The sequence below is a fragment of the Prionailurus bengalensis genome, chromosome B4 (assembly GCF_016509475.1).
Source record: "Prionailurus bengalensis isolate Pbe53 chromosome B4, Fcat_Pben_1.1_paternal_pri, whole genome shotgun sequence".
Classification (NCBI taxonomy): Eukaryota; Metazoa; Chordata; class Mammalia; order Carnivora; family Felidae; genus Prionailurus; species Prionailurus bengalensis.
Genome location: NC_057358.1, coordinates 82,739,616 through 82,761,897, shown reverse-complemented (window position 1 = coordinate 82,761,897; position 22,282 = coordinate 82,739,616). Strand labels below are relative to the sequence as shown.

Genomic DNA, 22,282 nt, shown 5'->3' with positions numbered 1-22,282 from the left:
CCTTCTGACTCTTTCCTCCTTATTCCAAATCTAGAACCCTGAACAGCTGGCGGGAGTAGGACAGGGGCGCTTAGCTAAGGAGCGGAGCACAGATGTGGCAGAACTGGAGGTGTTGCGCCAGAGGGAAATGGCAGAAAAGAAGACTCGAGCCCTTCAGCGAAGCAACAGGTGAGTGGCAGGGATCTGCCCTACCCATGTTCCATCCCATCAGTATGGAATGCTAAGGCCAAAGGCTAAGATAGTGGTGATCAGATAACACTTTGCAATTACAGCAGGCTCTGATGTGCTGATGAAAGAGAATGGGGATAAAGCTTCCAGAGAATTTGAGGAATCACCCTGGACTTTTTTTTTTTTTTTTTTACTGCAGACATTCTCGATTTGGGGGCTCCTACATTGTCCAGGGGTTGAAATCCATTGGGGAGAGGGACCTCATCTTTCATAAAGGTCTCCACAATGTGAGTATGCTCCCATCTTGGGTGAGAACATGGTACCTAAGGAGTTAAAGGTACCTAAGAAAGGTAAGCAAGTGGGGCAGCTGGCTGGCTCAGTCAGTGGAGCATGTGACTCTTCATCTCAGGGTTGTGAGTTCAAGCCCCATGTTGGGTGTAGGGATTACTTAAAATCATAAAAGGAAAAAAAAAGAGAGAAAGGTAAATAAGTCTCTCTGGAAGTAAAGCATCTCTGTTCCTGGGCTTAGAAAGTTGGAGACCGTAGGAGGGGCCCCTGGGTGGCTCAGTGAGTTGAGCGTCCAACTCTTGATTTTGGCTCAGGTCGTGATCTCACGGTTCGTTGGTTTGAGACCTATGTGAGGCTCAGTGCTCACAGTGCCAAGCCAGCTTGGGATCCTCTCCCTCTCTCTCCACCCCTCCCCTTCTCGTGCTCTCTCTCTCTTCCTCAAAAATAAATAAATAAACTTAAAAGAAAAGAATACTCATTTGTTTTTTTTTTTTTTAATGTTTATTTTTGAGAGAGTGTGAGCAAGGGAGGGGAAGAGAGAGAGGGAGACACAATCTGAAGCAGGCTCTGGGCTGTCAGCACAGAGCCTGAGTGGGGCTCATACCCACCAACTGTGAGATCATGACCTGAGCCGAAGTCAGACGCTTAACCAACTGAGCCACCCAGGAGGCCCAAAAGAATACTCTTTAAAAAAGAAAGAAAGAAAGGAAGAAAGAAAGAAAGAAAGAAAGAAAGAAAGAAAGAAAGAAAGAAAGAAAGTAAGTTGGAGACTGTAGGAGAAACAGAGCCTCTGGCATTATTGTCTTTACCTGTACCTTCATTTAGTACCAGAGGGAGAGAACCTTCTAAGAGTTTCTTCTGAGAAAATGGTTGCACTAGGGATGTGGAAAGAGCTGCAAGGGGAGGGTGGTAATGAGGAGTAATTCTGATCCCCCAACGTACACCCCCCAGCTCCAAAACTACAGTTCAGATTTGGGAAAGCAGCCCCGAAGGGTGCCTAAACGTCGGCAGGCTGCCCAGGAGCTGTCCATTCAGCGCCGCTCCGCCCTCAATGTGAGACTCTTCCTCAGAGACTTCTGCTCTGAGTTCCTGGAGAACTGTTATAACCGGCTCATGGGCTCAGTGAAGGTGAGAACCTAGGGAGGATGGGATAGGGAGGTGATGGGACCAGTGGTGGGTAAGAAGGGCAGCTGGGGAGGAGCCTGAAGGAGGCTGACCCCAGAGTGTGGACTAGAAGTTGGGCAAGGTATAGGGCACCCTTGAGAGATGGTGAGGATGTTAGGAAGGAGTGGGACAATTGGGACAGTTTTAAAAAAGCTTAGAGGGGCGCCTGGGTGGCGCGGTCGGTTAAGCGTCCGACTTCAGCCAGGTCACGATCTCGCGGTCCGTGAGTTCGAGCCCCGCGTCGGGCTCTGGGCTGATGGCTCAGAGCCTGGAGCCTGTTTCTGATTCTGTGTCTCCCTCTCTCTCTGCCCTTCCCCCATTCATGCTTTGTCTCTCTCTGTCCCAAAAATAAATAAACGTTGAAAAAAAAAAAAAAATTAAAAAAAAAAAAAAAAAGCTTAGAGAAATTGCCCCAGAGGAAGGGGAAAGGAATGTGGAGAGACCTGGGGAGAACAAGAGAGGGTGGAAATTCTGGTCCTAGAATGTGGTTATAATGGTGTCTAGGGTTTATCCCATCGTCATAGTACAAGGAGAAAGTTGGAAGCCCTGGGGTCACAGGGTGGTCTTTTTCTCCTCGACATTAGGATCACCTGCTGCGAGAGAAGGCTCAGCAGCATGATGAGACCTACTACATGTGGGCCTTGGCTTTCTTCATGGCCTTCAACCGAGCTGCCTCCTTCCAGCCAGGCCTGGTTTCTGAGACCCTCAGTGTCCGTACCTTCCACTTCATTGAGCAGAACCTCACCAACTACTATGAAATGATGCTGACGGACCGCAAGGAAGCTGCCTCCTGGGCACGTCGGTGAGTGGGATGAGAACTGGGGTCAGAGTGGGCATCTCAGCTAGGTTGGGAATCTGAGTTCCTGAATTCCAGGTGGTACTTTCTTCCTGTTTCAGGATTAAGGTGGTAAGGATGGAGAGCAGGGACTGGCTGGGTCATTCTTTTTGATGGCACCTTTTTTAGGGAAGGTTTAGAAGTGGTACGTTTTCCATGAGCCAATTTCCTAAGTTGTCCTCCATTTCTCCTCTTTTCCTCATCTCACAGGATGCACCTGGCCCTGAAGGCCTATCAGGAGCTGCTGGCCACAGTGAATGAGATGGACATGTCCCCAGATGAGGCTGTGAGGGAGAGCAGCCGCATCATCAAGAGTGAGACCCTGGCCTGGTCTCTGACCCTGGCCTTTCCTATCTCTTGACCACAATCTCACTCTTTGCAGTCCCAACTTCATCCATCTCTCCCTTTACCAAAGTTTCCAGACCAATCCATCCATTCCTTTCTCTTCTCCATTCCTAGACAACATTTTCTATGTGATGGAGTACCGAGAGCTGTTCCTGGCACTCTTTCGAAAGTTTGATGAGAGATGTCAGCCACGCTCTTTCCTTCGTGACCTGGTAGAAACCACTCACCTCTTCCTCAAGATGTTGGAGCGGTTCTGTCGGAGCCGTGGGAACCTGGTGGTGCAGGTACTGGGCAGCCCCGGCATGTGGACAGTTTGGAAAGAGCCATGAGGGAACGGTCAGAGAACAGGGAACTCTCCTCATATTTCTGCAGCTTAAGCTCACCTGTTAGAACTACTCTGAACTAAGGAGGGCAAAGGGTTTGTTTGTGTTGCTGATGTGAGTCTACTATAGTTTCCTTTTTTCAATTAGATTTATTTCCAGTGTAACATAAATATTTTAATTCATTTAGGAAGCATTTATTAAATACCTACTGTGTGCTAAGCACATAAACTATGGGGATTCACAGTTTTAGAGTTTAGTAATTATGCTGTGATCCTTCTTGGTTATACTTCAGAAGCATTGTAGTGAGATGGAAAGAACCTTAAATTAAAAGCCAGAAGGTCTGGGATCTCATCCTATATTAGTTACCGTTAGAATAACTCAACCTGCTCATATGGGTCCCCAGATCCCTAAACGTGGGATTGTAATATGAGCTTGAAATGAAATAAAAGATTAAAGACGTGCAAGACCACGTTGGGGAGGGGCAGAGAGAGGAGGAGAGAAAGAGAGTCCCAAGCAGGCTCTCTATCAGCATAGAGCCTGGCTCAGGGCTTGAACTCATGAAAGGTGAGATCATGACCTCAGCCAAAATCAAGAGTTGGATGCTTAAACCAAGTTAGCCACCCAGGTGCCCCTTTTTTGGGTAGAATTTCTTATCCTCATTGTAAATCTGTTCATTTTATAGGCTTGGTTAAGCTAGAACTGCTTTTGGGAAATCTCTGATCCCAAGAAATAAGTTAAATACTACTCTTAAGTTTTGCCATGGCATTTTATGCTCAGCCATATTCTAGGTCTTACCCATACTGTACTATAATTTACCTATCTACCCACCTGTCTCAAGATTCCACTAGATTGTATGCTCCTCAAGGGCAAGGAAATACACTGTTCACTGTTGCATCCCTATTGCTTATGAATAGCACACAGTTGTCATTCCGTGACTATTGATTATTAATTAATTCAGACCTCTGGTGAATGAATTAATAGAGAAGACATTGATGGGAAAAAGTCCTCTTAAGCTTTTCTGTCATCCTAACTAATGGTTCTTTCTCCATAGAACAAACGAAAGAAAAGAAAGAAGAAAAAGAAGGTCCAAGATCAGCCTGTTGCTTCTGGTAATGTCTCCTATAGCACAGGGGAACTAGAAGCTATGTGGCCATCCCTGGCCGAGCAGCTACAGTGCTATGCCCAGGTAGGTAGTTGCAGAAAGTCTATCTTTCTCAAGGGTAGTGCACCGATAGGCTGTCTGGGTTTCCCTCCTCTGTTCCCATAGCCTTAATCCCTCTCTAGGATCCTGAGCTCAGTTTGGACTCCATGGTTCCCTTTGATGCGGCCTCAGAGGTGCCAGTGGAAGAGCAGCGGGCAGAAGCCATGGTGCGGATCCAAGACTGTCTCCTGACTGGCCAGGCCCCACAGGCCCTAACCCTCCTTAGGTCTGCCCGGTAAGAACCCTGCTCATCCCTTCTCCTGGATTCAGCTCCTGGATTTCGGGGGTAGGGGGAGGCATTCACTGTGGTACAAGGTTCTTTGCCTTCAATTGAGAGAAGTCTCATCAGAAGCATGGGGGCTCTGTACTGAGCACTGAGTCCTGGGGAGCTTGGATTGGCTTTGTGGGGTTTTTGTTGTTTGTTTTTAAATGTTTATTTATTTATTTTTGGAGAGAGTGTGTGAACAGGGGAGGGGCAGAGAGAGGGAGACAGAGAATCCCAAGCAGGCGCCACTCTGTCAGCTCAGAGCCCGACATGAAGCTCAAACCCACAAACTGTGAGATTATGACTTGAGCCGAAATCAAGAGTCCGACACTTAACTGAGTGAGCCACCCACGCCCCCCTGCTGTTTGTTTTTATTTTATTTTTGAGAAATATCAGAAAGCACAATTAATTGGGGGGAAAATATAGATAATTCTATTGGCTGAAGATAATCATCATTAACATTTTGATGAGTAATCTTCCAGGCTTTTTAATCTTCTGTGTTGTATATAGATCTATACAGCTTCTTTTACAAAAATGAAACATTGTATATGCTGTTTTATAGTATTTTTTTACTTCTTAATATATTGTGAGGATTTCTTAAGAGATACGAGATATATTGCCATAATTGTTAATGGCATCATGAAATGTACATTTGTTCAACCAAATGTCAGACATTTAGATTGTTTGCATGGTGATATTCATTGCAATGTGGCTTATTTTTATTAAAATTTTTTTCTTAATATTTATTTATTATTATTGAGAGACAGAGAGAGATAGAGCATGAGCATAGAAGGGGCAGAGAGAGGAGGAGACACAGAATCCAAAGCAGGCTCCAGGCTCTGAACTGTCAGGACAGAGCCCCATGCAGGGCCCAAACTCACAAACTGCAAGATCATGATCTCAGCTGAAGTTGGACACTTAACTGACTGAGCCACCCAGGCCCCCTAAAATTTTTTTTAATGTTTCTTTATTTTTGAGAGAGAGAGAGAGAGAGAGAGAGAGAGAGCGCGCATAAGTGGGGGAGGGGGAGAGAGAGAGAGGGAGACACAGAATCTAAAGCTGGCTCCAGGCTCCAAGCTGTCGGCACAGAGCCCGACACGGGGCTCAAACCCACGAACCGTTAAGATCATGACCTGAGCCAAAGTCAGACGCTTAACCAACTGAGCCACCCAGGTGCCCCTCGTTGCAATGTGGCTTATGAGGGAAAATTTCCCCAGAGTCTTTGTTTTATCTTTGAGTGACAGTTTGCATTCTCTTTCTGGCTGCAAATGAAATTCCTTCTCTCACTTCTCACTTCAAATTATAACTCATATTCTCCCTGGTTAAAGTCTTTTTTCTCTCTGGGCTTCAGGGAGGTGTGGCCAGAGGGAGATGTGTTTGGCTCTCAAGACATTTCTGCAGAGGAAGAGATCCAGTTGCTGAAACAGATTCTCTGTGCCCCGCTTCCCCGTGAGTCTCCATTTCCTTCACATCTCTGTCCTTCCAGTTCTTTTCTAGAACCAGCATCACCGAGATCCAATAATCCTCGGTCTTTCTTTTTTGTTTTCTGTTGGTTTTTTTTTTTTAATTTTTTAAAGTTTATGTATTCATTTTGAGAGAGACAGAGAGCAAGCGGGGGAGGGGCAGAGTAAGAGGGAGAGAAAGCATCTCAAGCAGTCTCTGCACTGTCAGCGCAGAGCCCGATATGGGGCTCGAACCCATGAAACAGGAGATCATGACTTCAGCCAAAACCAAGAGTCAAGTACTTAACCGACTGAGCCACCCAGGCACCCCTAATTCTCACTCTTCCTATAGGGCAGCAGGGGCCAGAGGAACAAGGGGCAGAGGAAGAAGAGGAAGAGGAGGAGGAGGAGGAGGAGGAAGAGTTGCAAGCGGTCCAGGTGTCAGAAAAAGAATTTAATTTTCTGGACTACCTGAAACGGTGCGGGCTGAGCAGACTGAGTTGGTCCCAGGTTGGCGACTACAGAGCTGGGAGGGCCATCACTGTCTTTCTCATGCTGACAGCCTCTTTCTCTGTGTCTTGGTGCAGTTTTGCAAGCTCAACTGTTGTGCGAGCCTATGTGCTGCTGCTGCGGAGCTACCGACAGAACAGTGCCCACACTAACCACTGCATTGTCAAGATGCTGCACCGGCTGGCCCATGACCTCAAAATGGAAGCCCTCCTTTTCCAGCTCTCCCTCTTCTGCCTCTTCAACCGTCTGCTTAGTGACCCGGCTGCTGGGGCCTATAAAGTGAGGGCATACCAAGGAACAGGGATGGAGAGGCATAGGGGGGTCCGGGGGTAATGAAGGGTAGTCTGCAAGAGATAAAGGGTGCTGAGTGATGTCAAGGGCTAAGAGAGGAGAGATCGGTGAGGAAGTAGGCAGGCAGGTGGACGGAGCTGGAGGGGCAGGGTAGGGGAGTCTGAGTGAGGAGAGGCAGCTGGGAATAGGTAGAAAATGGCTGGAGGGCCTGGTTTATATGTCCATTTAGGCCAGAGGTTTCACAGCAGCTTCCTCATCCCACAGGAGCTAGTGACTTTTGCCAAGTACATCCTGGGCAAGTTCTTTGCGTTGGCTGCAGTCAACCAAAAAGCCTTTGTGGAGCTGCTGTTCTGGAAGAACACAGCTGTGGTTCGAGAGATGGCCGAGGGCTATGGCTCTCTGGATGGCGGGTGAGCTTCAGGATGGGAAAGGATGGGCAGTAATGGTGGGTGACACAGTCACAGAGTGTCAAAGCTGGAAGAGCTTGTAGATCAGCTAGTCTGACTTTCTTCCTCTTTAATAGGTGAAAAAATAAGCTCCCAAGGTGAATTGCTTTCCCTGAGATCACCCAAGAGAGGAAGTGGGTCTGGAGCCTATCTCCTGTCTGCTCTAGTTTCCTTCCTTCACCAGCCTTCGTGGGGATGGTCAGTTGGCAGTGGGGTGGCCCTTGTCCCAAAGGTGCCCTGTCCCAAAATGTGCTGGGAAACCGTAAAGAGTCATGGAAATGTTTGCCCTCTTTCCCTGTAGCTCAGTTCCTCTCCTTTCCCCATAATCTGCTCAGCCCCTGCAGTGTCCGCTTCCGTAGGCCCAACCCAGAAAATCTCTTCATTTGGCCTTTGGGTTCATAAGTGGAAGGAGAATGAAGGAAAGGAAGCACACCTTAGGCCACTGCTAGTGGCTCCTTTCAGTCACCTGCGTTGTCCTTCTTGTTCCTTTTGGAGCTGACCAAAGAGGGCCTTTGGTCTCCTCTTTGGAGCCAACATCCTACATGTTCCCTTTCTCCTTTCCCCATTTGTCAATTTATTTTTATTTTTATTCATTTATTTTTTTAACATTTATTTATTTTTGAGACAGAGAGCATGAGCAGGGGAGGGGCGGAGAGAGAGGGGCACAGCATCCGAAGCAGGTTTCAGGCTCTAAGCTGTCAGCACAGAGCCTGACACGAGGCTGTAACTCACAGACCATGAGATCGTGACCTGAGCCGAAGTCAGATGCTTAACTGACTGAGCCACCCAAGCACCCCTATTTTTATTTTATTTTATTTAAGTTTATTTATTTATTTATTTTGAGAGAGAGTTTGTGCATAGGAGGAGCAGAGAGAGAGGGAGAGAGAGACTTCTAAGCAGGCTCTGCACTGTCAGTGCAAGCAGCCTGCTGCGGGGCTCAAACTCGAAAACCCATGAGATCACGATCTGAGCCGAAATCAAAGTGTGTGATGCTTAACTAATTGAGCCACCCAGGCACCCCTCCTTTCCCCATTTAGATCTTCCAGTCGCAGACCCCCAGTGTGGAGCCCAGAGGAGGAGGCCCAGCTTCAGGAACTGTACCTTGCCCATAAGGATGTGGAAGGTATGAGTCCTTGAGATCTGAAGATTTTTGAAGCAGGCAGCCTGAGCTCCAGGACCCCTCTTTACTGCCTCACTCCCCCTCCACGTTAGGTCAGGATGTGGTAGACACCATCTTGGTGCACCTGAAAACCCCTCGGACACGCAAGCAAGTTATCCACCATCTGGTACGGCTGGGACTGGCTGACAGTGTCAAGGGCTTCCAAAGGTAGAGGCACATGTTCTGGAGGGCATTGAAATTGGGAGTCCTCGGTCCTCAGTTTGCTCCCTGGGCCCCCTCTTCCACTGACGTCTCCTTAAGCAGGAAAGGAACCCATATTGTACTGTGGACAGAAGATCAGGAGCTGGAGCTGCAGCGGCTTTTTGAGGAGTTCCAGGACTCAGATGGTGAGTGGAAGCTCAGGGAACCTTGGAGATGAGAGAGCTGAGCTGGCCATTGCTTCCCCCTGCCTCCTGTTCCCAAGGAAGGCTTATCTCATTCCTTCTTTCCACTTACCATACCTGTGGTGTCATTTGTGACTGAATTGAATTAGCCTCTTTCCAAAGACCTCTGCTGTCTTTCACTCCTCCGTTTCCCCTGTTGCTTTAGGGAACTTACACTTTCTCTCTTTGTAGATGTGCTAGGTCATATCATGAAGAATATCACAGCCAAACGCTCACGGGCCCGAATAGTGGATAAGCTGCTGGCTCTGGGGCTGGTGGCTGAGCGGCGGGAGCTATATAAGAAACGCCGGAAGAAGCTGGCACCCTCGAGCTCGGTAACAGTCTTTCCCTGGCTCTGCAGGCTGGGCCCACTCCCCCTGAAGTGCCCCTCAGAGGTAGCTCACCCAGATTCTTCCTGCCTTAAGCTCTCTGGCTAGGTGTCTTCCCCTCCACACACACACACACCCCACCAGTTTCCAGGAGTGGTCAAGAACCAATGGACTCCACTCAGTTCTTCATCTTGTTTCCTTTTTAGCCTAATGGAGAGGAGTCCCTGAAAGATTTTTGCCAGGAAGATCTGGAAGAAGAGGAAATCCTGCCAGAGGAAGAGAGTGAAGAAGATGAAGAGAAAGAGGAGGACTCAGAAGCAGAGCAAGCCCAGGGTAGCTCAGTGCTTTCAACTGAAAACCTTGGGCAAAGCCTATATCAGGAAGGTGAGGACTTGGCCTACGAGAGATGTCTCAGGTGGAGGGGTTGGTAGTATGAGCCAATTCTAAGTTTCCCTCCTTCCCTTAGGCTTTTCTGCTCCCCTTCTGTGGCTCCAGAACTGCCTGATTCGAGTAGCAGACGATCGAGAAGAGGATGGTGAGTGGATAAATGATGGTTTTCGGGGCTGGGGTACTGGAGGCTGCTGGAGAGCTGGCCGTGGGATGGATGACCAGTTCTTTCTTCAAAATTTCACCACATGACTACTGGCCCTGTTCTAGGCTGCTCGCAGGCAGTGCCTTTGGTGCCGTTGACAGAAGAAAATGAGGAAGCAATGGAAAATGAACAGTTTCAACGGCTGTTGCGCAAGCTAGGAGTTCGGCCTCCTTCCTCTGGGCAGGTAAGTATGCCAGTTACAGTATCAGCTATGGCATATTACTGCTATTTTAAAATACGTACATCTCTTTCTCCTCGTTGCAGTTGCCATCTCTGACCTCATTTCCTCTCAACTTTGACCGAGACTCCTGCAGCAGCCATCCTGTTCATCTTCTCTAATCTCGCCTTCCCCTAGTCCATCTTCCATGTTGTCCTGAGTTTCCCTCATCCCTTCGTCCCTTCCTTCCTTCCCTTTTTATTTTCTTTTTATTTTTCCCTTATTAAGTAGGCTCCATGCCCAGTGTAGAGCCCAGTGTGGGGCTCAAACTCGCAACCCTGAGATCAAGACCTAACCACCTGAGCCACCTAGGCACCCCACAAGTTACCTTTCTAAAGTGGAATTTTGATTGTATTACTCCCCTGTCCATTACTTCCCTTTCTCTCCAGAAGAGATTATATTACTCTCCTGAACCAACCAACTGGATGGTTTTGCACTGTTGGCAGGACAGAGTCCTTGACCTCTGAGTGGCATGCTTGGCCTTGACCAGCCTTTGCAGCCTCATGGCCACGCCACCCACACACCTGTGTTTCCCCATCCTCCTCCTGGACTACTTTCTATTCTCCAAACAGTAGGCTTCTCATATATCCACACAGTTGATCGTGCTAGTCCCTCCATTGGACGGCTCCAGCCACACATACAAGGTGACACACACATCACCCATCTTCCTGACGACCCTCCGCTCGACCTTCAAGAGTCTATTCAGTTCTTACCTCCTCAGAGAAGCAGTCCCTACCACTCCTTCAATCTCTAAAGTGAAAGTAATAACTTTAGTAGCTGGGATTTATTCATTCCCTTGATGTAGCCCCCATCCTGTGAGATTACAGTATGTTGGTTCTTTCTCCCATTAGATTGTGGGTTCCTTGAAAGCAGGGATCATATCTGATTTATCTTCTTATTTAAAAAATTTTTTTTAATGTTTATTTTTGAGAGAGAGAGACAGAGCAGAGGTGGGGCAGAGAGAGAAGGAGACAGAATCTGAAGCAGGCTCCATGTTCTGAGCTCTTAGCACAGAGCCTGACTCAGGGCTTGAACCCATGAACTGTGAGATCATGACCTGAGCTGAAGTCTGATGCTCAACCAACTGAGCCACCCAGGCACCCCCATTCATTCATTTATTTAATTAACAACTGAATTTACTGGGAGCTTTGTGATGTATGAGGCACTGTACTAGACATTGTGCATATACTGGATAAATAAGCAATAAGAGTTTATTCAATGAATCATATTTTTTCAATGAATATTATCAAGATCGGGTGAAGTAGAGTCTGCTCCTTTCCTACTGCTTTCATTTTCAACTTGTTTGCACCTGTAGGAAACCTTCTGGAGGATTCCAGCCAAGCTGAGTCCTTCCCAGCTCCGGAGGATAGCAGCTTCTTTGAGTCAGCCAGAGGAGGAGCAAAAACTTCGGCCAGGACTAGAACCGAAAGTCCCTGGAGAGCAAAACCCTGAGGAGGAGCACCAAAAGGAACAGCGAGCACAAGCCCTGAGGGCCCTCCAGTTGGCCCGGAAAAAGAAAGCTGGCCCGGTGTCCCCCAGCGGTAAGACCACTTACCTGTTGGGTACTAACTGTGGGCTAGCCATGTTGATCTAGAGGGCTGATAGGGTATTTTGAGAAGATGAGGGCCCAGTTCTCTAATTCCATGCCTCTCATGGTCATTTCAGGGGAAGGGACCACTGGTGAGAAAGAACAGCTGCAAATGGTACCCAGGAAGCGACAACTGCTGGACAGCGATGAAGAACAGGAGGAGGATGAGGGCAGGAACAAAGGTAGGGAGTCTGACAGGGACCTGCTTTTTCTTCTGACCTCTAGCACTCTTCCCTTCAATCCCGAAGATCAGTGCTACTGTCCTTCTTTCCCCATAACATATTTAGATTCTCTCTCTCTTCTCACCCCTTTCATTCCCATAGCACCAGAGTCCAGAGCTCCAGGAATCCAAAAGAAGAAACGGTTTCAAATTGAGGATGAAGATGAGAATGACTGAAGAGCCAGAAGCTTTGGGGTAGAGGTAGATCATTTTTAGGTGGTGAATTTCAGTCAGACTTCAGAAACAGGACCCAGAAACTGCTCTTAGTAGACAGAAGCAGTAGAGACCTGGGCTTCCCCAGGGATTTGGGGTCCGGGAATTTCCGGCAACAGTGTTGGGACAACTCTGCAATCACTTCTTGCATCTCCCAGTTTTAGCAGTATGCCTCAGTAGCTCTCCAGAGACTTACCTCTCTTTTTCTAGGATCTGTTTCTTTGGGTTAGTAGCACCCCTTAGAAAATTGGAGGAGTGAGTGAGATATAGAAGGCACTTGGGACCCTGTTTGGCTTTCTGCCAGAGGTGGGTCACAGCACCAGATGGGGAGCTTTGTGACATGATGGGTGGGGGTGTTGCACCATTTTAAAAAAGCACCAGATGCTCCCATCCTCATTTTCTTTCCTGTGATCACTCCCAGGCACCAGATCGAACCCAATTCCTGTGGTTTAGGTAGGGTTGGGATGCAGTACTCTCGAGATGATGAACGTGTTTGGTTTGTGTTTGGTATTACATTCAATATGTAAAATTAAAAGTTGCCAATGTTGATGTGATGTGCCAATCTGTCTAAGTCTCCCAGCCTTCTTTAACTTTTAGGGTTAAAAGAGGCCATCACCCTTCCCTTTTCTCCTGCTTTCCCTACAGAAGACATGAAAACATTCTCACCTCAAGATCCTTTGTCTAGGATAAATCTTCAGGATGACAAGTGTATACAGCAGGAAGAAGCAGGAGCCACAAAGGGTGCAAGAGCCAGTTTTCCAGCATGGAGCAGAGTGGAGGATAAAGTCCGGGCAAGAAAGAGATGAATAAATACTGCAAATGCCGTGTCTTTTCCTGTTCTTGGAAACCATCAGCTTTCTGGCTCCCCGTGTTTCTAGCTAATGTGGGATGAAGGAGACATTCCAAAAAGAGCTATTGAGATCAGGGATAGCCCTAGGTAAAGGATGCATTTGGATTGTCTTGTTCTTCTGACTTGGTTTTTTTTCTCCCACAGCCTCTAAAGATAGGAGTGAAGCTACCTCTGGGTAATTGAAATTTCCAAGGGCTAAGACATTTCCTAGCTTGCTCTGGTCTTGGTGTATCTTTATCCCAAGCCTTTCCCTACTTCCCAACCTGAGCACTTCAGCAGGGCCGTTCCGGCTCCTTTGTTGTGTCTTGCTGTCTGCATTGGCTGTCTTTCCAAGAAATGCCCCCAAAGGGGCTCTGACCTGCCAGGCTTCTTTGAAACTTCTAGCCCCAATTTCTTTTACTGGTTTCTCTTATCAAGTATAGACCATTTCCTGTGATTGGGCACAAAAGTATTGCTATCCTTTTCCATTTATTTACCCTGTAGTTTTGAAATTTTTAAATGAAAAGAGGAATAAAAAGCTCCTTTTACATATTTGAGTCATAGCCATCTGATTCTCACTCTAGATCTCCCTGGATCTCTGTGTTGAACTAGAGTGGGAATGTGGGAGAGAGAGGCAGATACTGCTAACAGAAATTTCAGGTTACTGGGGAGTGTCTGAGACCTGGACAAACTCCAGTCAGTCAATACATGTGCAGTTCAGGTCTTCCAGGAAGAAGAGGCGTAGGTGGAATTAGAAATGCAAGAGATTTATTGGGGAAATGTTTTTGAGGGATAAAGGGGAGATAGAGCAGTGTAGATTGGGAGAGCCTATAGCCCATGATGGTGGTCAGATGCCTGTGAGAGGAGAAAGGGGAAAATTGCAGTGTTACTCAGAAAATCTTGTCCGACTATTGGGGAGCCCCAAGCAAAGATTACCTGGTTGAGGAGCCCCATATCTGGCAGACACGGGCTAGCCCTAGCACCCTCCACCAGTTATTGGCTCCGAGCAGCCTGGAGAGAATGACGTGGGTGTGACTGCAGAAAATCCTAAGGAGTCAAAACTTAAGATGTCAGCCGAATAGACTCTTTACTGCATGTTCTTTTGAAGGGAGCTCTGAACAGAACGTTGCAGTACAAACGTGCAAACACTTGGCACAGTCGTGTCTCCCACTGATCACTGAGGCAAGCAGCCATTCCCTTTGCTCCCCTCCTACAAGACAGTACTGGGAGTGGAGCAACCTACTGGAAAGGCGCACATCTCACTAAAGGGTAATTTGGGGCTCTTGCATTTAAGTAGAAAATGAAACAGAGAAGTCCCTGGTGACCTAGGAATAAGAGACGCCAAGTGAGATCAATTGGGTTCTATTTCCCATTCTATGGACCCTAACCTAAAAGGTACAGCCTAGAGGTGATGCATAAGTGAAACTTTATTTTCTAGCTCCCACTTCAGCAATAGTTTGATCGTTCATTGCTACATGTTAACACTCTATAGCTGCCATTTCATATGGAACCCAGACAAAGGTCCTGATGTCCTTTCCTTCATCCCCAGGATCCCAGCCACCCTCTGCACACCCTGATTCTGTTAGACTTGGCCCCTAATGTTCCTGCCTGGCCTTATCCACATGGCCTCTCTACCCAAGATCTAATAGGCCTGGCACCAGGGAAGCCCTGGAGCAAGCTGACTTTACCAAACAGATGCCTGGACCCACAGCTTTAGCTCTATAGTCTGGGATGTGTAAAAGTACATAGACCCACACCCACTAGCTCTAAGGACTCTGGAATAGCAGAGCACAGCGGGGAGAGTATTGTGTGGTACCTTGGCCCCTGTTCTGCAGGTGTTGGACTCAGGGAAGGCCACATATGTCTGCCCCACTGAGGACTGGGAGCCGGAGCAGCCTGAGCACAATGAGGTCCCGTCGTTGACAGGAGTGGAACCCTACTATAAACTGCACAGCTTTATACTATACTGCTTAGAACTGCTCAGAGGCCGATAGATGACTGAGATGAGGCCATAGGCCTGGATTATGACCTTCTGATAATTGTGATGGTTAGGACCGATGCAGTTTTTGGTCAGCTCTGCATTTAAGCCTGTGGTAAGGGCTGAGGTTTAGCTCCAGTGTTACTATGAGAAACAGCCTCTTCCAGAGACAAGGGAGCAGAGCTTAGGGGAACCTTGGATGTGAGTGACCTGGAAGAAACAACTACCATGACCTCAAAGGGGCAGGTGTCAGAGGTAGTAAGTTGAGCTCTTTGCTGGTGATGGGTCTTGTTTAAGCGCTATAACTTAGAGCCTGGGACTGGGAGTTTTGTGCTAGAAGAAAACTAGATAGGCATAGAAGGAATGAATTCTAATTTTTTGATATGCTGTGTGGCATTCAAAATCCAAAATAAACATTAGCTCTGATACCTATAGGATATACAGTGATGAAATATACAGTAGTTAAAAAGCATGCTAATTTAAATTTGTCTAACAGTTTTGTTTCATGGCCCAGATGTGGGGTGTGTGTGTGTGTGTGTGTGTGTGTGTGTGTGTGTATTTTTTTTTTTTTAAGTATTTATTTTGAGAGAGAGCACGCACAAGCAGGGGAGGGGCAGAGAGAGAGAGAGAGAATCCATCCCAAGCAGGCTCCACACTGTCATTGCAGAGCCCGAAGTGGGGCTCGAACTCCTGAACCATGAGAGCATGACCTGAGCCAAAACCAAGAGTTAGACGCTTAACCAGCTGAGCCACCTACGTATATCTTGGTTTTCGTATATCTTGGTGAGTGTTCTATAGGTGCTTGAAAAGAATGTGATTTTAAGGTAAAATTCACATAACACTTCATCATTTTAAACATTTTAGAGGCACCTGGGTGGCAGCTGTTGGTGAAGGAACTTAAGAGAATGAGCCATACACTACATTGGTTCCACCCCCAGAGTATATTCCTCCTTATTTCTGACCTTGACTCCTACAGTATCTGACCCTCTAAGGCTCCTCATCTCAGTCTCCTTTTCCCTGTCATTCATTTCCCTTTCTGCCTGCAGAATTCCTTTTAAAACATGGTTGTCATCATGTCTTTACTTTCCTCAAGAGCATTTCATGGTTTCCCATTTCTTTAAGTACAGAGTCTGGACCCAGAATAGCATACTTGATCTGAGCAAGTCTCTGCATCCTCACCACCATGCCTGACTATGCCCATATTTTAAACTGTTGCCCCTTGCCGCCAAATTTTTTTTTAAGATTTTATTTATTTACTTACTTACTTACTTACTTACTTATTTTTAAGTAATCTCTACGCCCAGTGTGGGGCTTGAATTTACAACCCCAAGATTAAGAGTCACATACTTTACAGACTGAGCCAGTCAGGCATCCCAGCCCCTCAGGGTTGGTTTTTTTTTTTTTTTTTTTAATGTTTGTTTATTTTTGAGAGAGAGAGAGAGAGAGAGAGAGAGAGACACACACACACACACACACACACACACACACACACACACACACACACACGGTGTGAGTGGGGGAGGGGCAGAGAGAGAAGGAGACACAGAATCTAAAGCAGGCTCCAGACTCCAAACTGTCAGCACAGAATCCGATGTGGGGCTTGAACCCATGAACCCTAAGATCATGACCTGAGCCAGTCAGACGTTTAACCAACCGAGCCACCCAGGCACCCCAACACTTCAGTATTTTTAATCAGCCTCACAGAGCAGGCCTTTTCATATACCAAACTGTTGATTATCACTGTTCCTCTATTGGCGAGCTCTATCCAACTCCTATCTCATCCTTCTAGAATCAGCTCAAATGTGCTTTCTTCTGTCACACAGCTTTTGTCACTCTTTTGAACCCCCAACCACAAGCAGTCACCCTTCCCGCTGGGATTTGTTCATTCCCCTGATAAAGTGCCAGTCTTAAGTGTTTCATCCTGTTTGCTCTTTTTCCCATTAGACTGTGAGCACCTTGAAGGATTGTGTTTTACTCATCTTTAGGTCCCAAAGATGCATTTATTAATATATCCAATTAATACATATATGTATTCAGTGCCTCCTATATAAGAGTCACCATTCTGGGCATTGGGTGTCAATTGGGAGTGATTACCAAAAACTAGGTATATGTAGGTGAATAAAGCAATATTTTATTTATTTTTTTTTTAATTTTTTTAATGTTTATTCATTTTTGAGAGAGACAGAGCATGAGTGGGGAGAGGCAGAGAGAGAGGGAGACACAGAGTCTGAAGCAGGCTCCAGGCTCTGAGCTGTCAGCACAGAGCCTGATGTGGCACTTGAACCCACAAACCATGAGATCATGACCTGAGCTGGAGTCAGATGCTTAACCAACTGAGCCACCTAGATGCCCCAAAGCAATATTTTTTAGGAAGTTTTTTTATTGTTGTTTATGTTTATTTATTTTGAGAGAAAGAGGGAGAGAGAGAGAGCATGAGCAGGGGATGGGCAGAAAAAGAGGGAGAGCAAGAAGCCCAAGGAGCTTCAGACTGCTAGCGCAGAGTCTGACAGGGGGCTTGAACCCACGAACCATGAAATCGTGACCTGCGCTGAATTTGGACGCTTAACAGACTAGACCACCCAAGGGTCCCTAAGATTTTAAGTACTCTCTACACCCAACAAGGGGCTTGAACTCACAACCCCAAGATCAAGAGTTGCATGCTTGGGGCACCTGGGTGGCTCAGTCGGTTGAGCGGCCGACTTCGGCTCAGGTCATGATCTCACGGTCTGTGAGTTCGAGCCCCGCGTCAGGCTCTGTGCTGACAGCTCGGAGCCTGGAGCCTGTTTCAGATTCTGTGTCTCCCTCTCTCTGACCCTCCCCCATTCATGCTCTGTCTCTCTCTGTCTCAAAAATAAAGGTTAAAAAAAAAAAAGTTGCATGCTTTACCGACTGAGCCAGCCAGCCACCCCAAGTTAGATGATTTTTTTAAATGTTTATTTATTATTGAGGGACAGAGAGAGGCAGAGCTTGAGCATGGGAGGGGAAAAGAGAGAGGAGGGGACCCAGAATCTGAAGCAGTCTCCAGACTCTGAGCTGTCAGCACAGAGCCCGACATGGGGCTTGAACTCACAAACTGAGATCATGACCTCAGCCAAAGTCGGATGCTTAACCGACTGAGCCACCCAGGCACCCCAGCAAGTTAGATGATTCTTAAAGTCATTCAGAGGAAAGCTTCAGCCAGAGCTGGAATCTGAACTCGCTGGAGAGCAAGGCCCTGATGAGAAGTGCTAAGCACAAACCCTGAGGGCCCTCCTGTAAGCCAGCAAAAGGAGAGCAGTCCTGGTCTCCCTACGGAATAATAGGACTGCTGTCTATTGAGTACTTGTGTACCAGCCACATTGGTCTAGGGGCTGATGGAGTTAATTTTGATGCCTCCTATTTCATTGGGAGACCAGGCAGCTAAAACAGATTTTTAGGGTAGTGAAAAGTGTTCTGTATGGTACTGTAAAGGTAGATATATGTCATTATGCATTTGGTAAAACCCATAGAACTATATGATGCAGGTGCTTCTGGATGGCTCAGTTGGTTAAGCATCTGACTCTTGATTTCAGCTCAGGACATGATCTCATGGTTCATGAGTTTGAGCCCTGCATCGGGCTCTATGATGGCAGTGCGGAGCCTGCTTGGGATTCTCTGTCTCCCTCTCTCTCTGCCCCTCCCCTGCTTGCTCTCTATCTCTTAAAAAAATAATAATAATAAGCTTAAAAGAGCTATATGATGCAAAGAACTGAACTCTGATGTGAACTGTGGACTTAGGTAATAATAATACATCATAACAAAATAAATAACTTTAAAAATAATAATCAACTGTAACAAATGTACCACACCAATATGTGTTAATACAGGAAACTGAGGGGTCAAGGAAGAGGGAATATTTGGGGACTCTGTACTTACTGCTTAATTTTTCTTTTTTTTTAAATTTTTTTTAATGTTTATTTATTTTTGGGACAGAGAGAGACAGAGCATGAATGGGGGAGGGTCAGAGAGAGAGGGAGACACAGAATCTGAAGCAGGGCCCAGGCTCTGAGCTGTCAGCACAGAGCCCGATGCGGGGCTCGAACTCACGGACCGTGAGATCATGACCTGAGCCGAAGTCGGACGCTTAACTGACTGAGCCACCCAGGCGCCCCAACTGCTTAATTTTTCTACAAACCTAAGACTACTCTAAGAAATAAACTCTAGGGGCACCTGGGTGGTTCAATCAGTTGAGCATTCGACTTTGGCTCGGGTCATGATCTCGTGTTTGTGAGTTCGAGCCCGGCGTTGGGCTCTGTGCTGTGCTGACAGCTCAGAGCCTGGAGTCTGTTTTTGGATTCTGGGTGTCCCTCTCTCTCTGCCTCTCCCCTGCTTGCGCTCTGTCTCTCTGTCTCTCGAAAATAAATAAACAATAAAAAGATTTTTTTAAAAAACTCTACTAATTAAAACCACCACCAAGAAAATCTCAGCTGACACCTGTTGGGATTTGATGAGGAACAGGTGGAAGACAAGGAAAGGAGCAAAGGTAGGAAGTCTGGGGGGACCTGCTTGTGTCTTCATCCTTCTGTCATTTTTCTCCTTGGTCCTGGAGACAAACTCCTCACCACTTTTCCTCCCCCTACCGTATTTACACATTCAGTCTGTCTCCCCTGTCACTCCCAAGGCATGAGAGTTAGAAATTTGGGTAATTTCAACAAAAAGTCATTTTCACATTGAGGAGAATGGTGATGCTGACTAACTAAACGTGGAGATAGGGCCAGTTATAGAGAGTGAACTCAAGTCAGGAATGGGAGAATCTGACAGGATCCAAAACCCCCCTGGGCTGTACAGAAGCATCAGACTCTTGAGGTGCTCCATGGATTTAGGGTCCAGGAATTTCAGGCGACAGTGTTGGATGCCTCTAAATCCAGTTCCTCCTCCCAATTTTAGGATTGTGTCCCGGTAGCTCCCTGAAGACTTACTCCTCTTCTTCTAGAAAACTTTTTTCTTTTTCCTTCTGATTTCCTTTTGCTCATTAGGGGCCCCTCCTGGGACTGAGAGGAGTAAAGTTGGAGGAGGGACCAGGGATTTGTTCATTGGCCTAATGCCTTGGCTGTGTGCCAGAGGTAGGTTATAGCACCAGAGAGGAACCTGTATGGCAAAACGATGTGGCGACTTCTGTACCAGTTTTAGGAAGCACCACATGTCATCGTTCCCTATTTCCAGACTACAGTTTCTCGTCTAGACCTCTAGAAATGAGAAATGAAGCTCAATGTCTACAGTTCTGACATCGGCTTAGAAGTACTATCGGGGTGGAGAGCTGGACATCCGGCTTGGGAGCAGGCACCTTCGTTTCGCGCGCAACCAAAGAGCGATTTAAAAATGGGTGATGTTGAGAAGGGCAAGAAGATTTTTGTTCAGAAGTGTGCCCAGTGCCATACTGTGGAAAAGGGAGGCAAGCACAAGACTGGACCAAATCTCCATGGTTTATTTGGGTGAAAAACAGGTCAAGCCCCTGGGTTGTCTTACACGGATGCCAACAAGAACAAAGGTATCACCTGGGGAGAGGAGACATTGATGGAGTATTTGGAGAATCCCAAGAAGTACGTCCCTGGAACAAAAATGATCTTCGCTGGCATTAAGAAGGCAGGGGAAAGAGTGAACTTGATAGCTTATCTCAAAAAAGCTACTAAGGAATAATAGTTGGTCGTTGCCTTATTTATTACAAAACAAAAATGTCTCATGACTTTTTTAATGTGTACCATGTTTAAATTGATCTCATACACCAGAATTCACATCATGAATGGCTGATAGAATATTTCTTTTGGACAGTCCTTATTTAAATAAGATTGGCTTGTGGTTAAATGAATATGATTCGCTTTTTGACCTTTGATAGTAATTCTGGTTCAGCAAGTGCTGTCACTGTTTTCCCCTTTGAAAAATATGATTGGGGTTGATTAGATGTTGAGCTTTTCACAGAGATGGTAAATGACATCTCTAAACTTACAGGAGATTGGTTTTATATTTAGATTTATGTAACTGGTTACGTTAATATATTTAAATACTGAGGAAATCCCCTCAGTGTATCAGAACAGCAAGACTCAGCTGTGTTTCAAGTTGTGTTTGTTAGCCTGTTAAAGGCAAGGGCTGAAGATAAGCTGGCAATGTCCACTTTATCTTTTTAGTCTTAAATATGCCAATTTAATTAAAATTCCCTGCCTTTAAAATGTTGCCTTTTGCTTAATGAAAGGCATTTTAGTGTGGTCTATGTATAATTTTAAATAAAGAATATTAACACTTCTCACATTTTATAGATGATCTGTAAGGGCAGATGCTTTTAAAAGTCAGCGTGATTGGGGCGCCTGGGTGGCTCAGTTGGTTGGGCATCCGACTTCGGCTCAGGTCATGATCTCGCGGTCCGTGAGTTCGAACACCATGTCGGGCTCTGTGCTGACAGCTCAGAGCCTGCAGCCTGTTTCAGATTCTGTGTCTCCCTCTCTCTATGACCTTCCCCCATTCATGCTCTGTGTCCCTCTGTCTCAAAAATGAATAAACGTTAAAAAAATTTTTTTTTAAATAAAATTCAGTGTGATAAGTTATAGTGGCAGATTTGGCTTGTGAATTCTTTACTAAGTTATAATTCAGGATTGCTTTCTACATAGCTATTCAAAAATACAACTGTGGAATCACCACAATGTATGATTGGTAACAGTGCTTTTGTTAACTCGTTAGAAGGGTTAAAGTAGAGGAGATATATCATCAGCACAAATTTGTAAATTATGTGATAATGCTTAAGATAATTAAAAACAAAATCACAGATAAAAAAAAAAAGAAGTACTATCAGGGTAAGGCAAAAACAGATGTTGGTGAGGATGCAGAGAGAGGATCTCTTTTGCACTGCTAGTGGGAATGCAAACTGGTGCAGCCACTATGGAAAACAGTATGGAGGCTCCTCAAAAAATTAAAAATAGAACTACCCTACAACCCAGCAATTGCACTACCAGGTATTTATCCAAGGGTTACAGGTATACTGTTTGACAGGGACACAGGCATCCCAATGTTAACAGCAGTGCTATCAACAATACCCAAAGTATGGAAAGAGCCCAAATGTCCATCGATGGATGAATGGATAAAGAAGATGTGGTATATCTATCTATCTATCTATCTACACAATGGAGTATTACTTGGCAATCAAAAAGAATGAAATCTTGCCATTTGCAACTACGTGGATGGATGGACCTAGAGGGTATTAGGCTAAGTGAAATTAGACAGAGAAAGACAAATATATGATTTCACTCATATGAGGACTTTAAGATACAAAACAGATGAACACAAGGGAAGGGAAGCAAAAATAATATAAAAACAGGGAGGGGGAAAAACAGACTCTTAAATATACAGAACAGAGGGTTACTGGAGGGGTTGTGGGAGGAGGGATGGGCTAAATGGGTAAGGGGCTTAAGGAATCTATTCCTGAAATCATTGTTGTACCATGTGCTAACTAACCTGGTTGTAAATTATTTTTAAAAATTATAAAAAGTAGG

At 46.1% G+C, this 22,282-nt stretch overlaps 1 protein-coding gene and 1 pseudogene across 2 annotated transcripts in view; both read left to right on the top strand.

The window, feature by feature from the left end:
• Positions 1-13,358, top strand: part of TIMELESS (timeless circadian regulator) — a 31,544-nt gene extending 18,186 nt beyond the window's left edge. The window contains exons 8-30 of one of the 2 annotated variants that reach the window (XM_043564461.1): positions 35-168; positions 368-455; positions 1,408-1,584; positions 2,205-2,422; positions 2,666-2,769; positions 2,915-3,084; positions 4,175-4,309; positions 4,408-4,559; positions 5,941-6,038; positions 6,384-6,510; positions 6,619-6,820; positions 7,097-7,242; positions 8,316-8,401; positions 8,491-8,605; positions 8,702-8,784; positions 9,013-9,155; positions 9,356-9,533; positions 9,616-9,684; positions 9,807-9,925; positions 11,274-11,499; positions 11,624-11,728; positions 11,870-11,967; positions 12,665-13,358. In XM_043564461.1, coding sequence (XP_043420396.1) covers positions 35-168; positions 368-455; positions 1,408-1,584; positions 2,205-2,422; positions 2,666-2,769; positions 2,915-3,084; positions 4,175-4,309; positions 4,408-4,559; positions 5,941-6,038; positions 6,384-6,510; positions 6,619-6,820; positions 7,097-7,242; positions 8,316-8,401; positions 8,491-8,605; positions 8,702-8,784; positions 9,013-9,155; positions 9,356-9,533; positions 9,616-9,684; positions 9,807-9,925; positions 11,274-11,499; positions 11,624-11,728; positions 11,870-11,943 — 2,949 coding nt within the window. In that variant the 3' untranslated portion in view covers positions 11,944-11,967; positions 12,665-13,358. Of the gene's footprint in view, positions 1-34; positions 169-367; positions 456-1,407; positions 1,585-2,204; positions 2,423-2,665; positions 2,770-2,914; positions 3,085-4,174; positions 4,310-4,407; positions 4,560-5,940; positions 6,039-6,383; positions 6,511-6,618; positions 6,821-7,096; positions 7,243-8,315; positions 8,402-8,490; positions 8,606-8,701; positions 8,785-9,012; positions 9,156-9,355; positions 9,534-9,615; positions 9,685-9,806; positions 9,926-11,273; positions 11,500-11,623; positions 11,729-11,869; positions 11,968-12,624 lie in introns of both variants that reach the window. The other variant, XM_043564460.1, reaches the window with a different exon arrangement.
• Positions 13,359-19,988: 6,630 nt separating this feature from the next.
• On the top strand, positions 19,989-20,745 carry LOC122473773 (annotated as a pseudogene).
• The last annotated feature ends 1,537 nt before the right edge of the window (positions 20,746-22,282 follow it).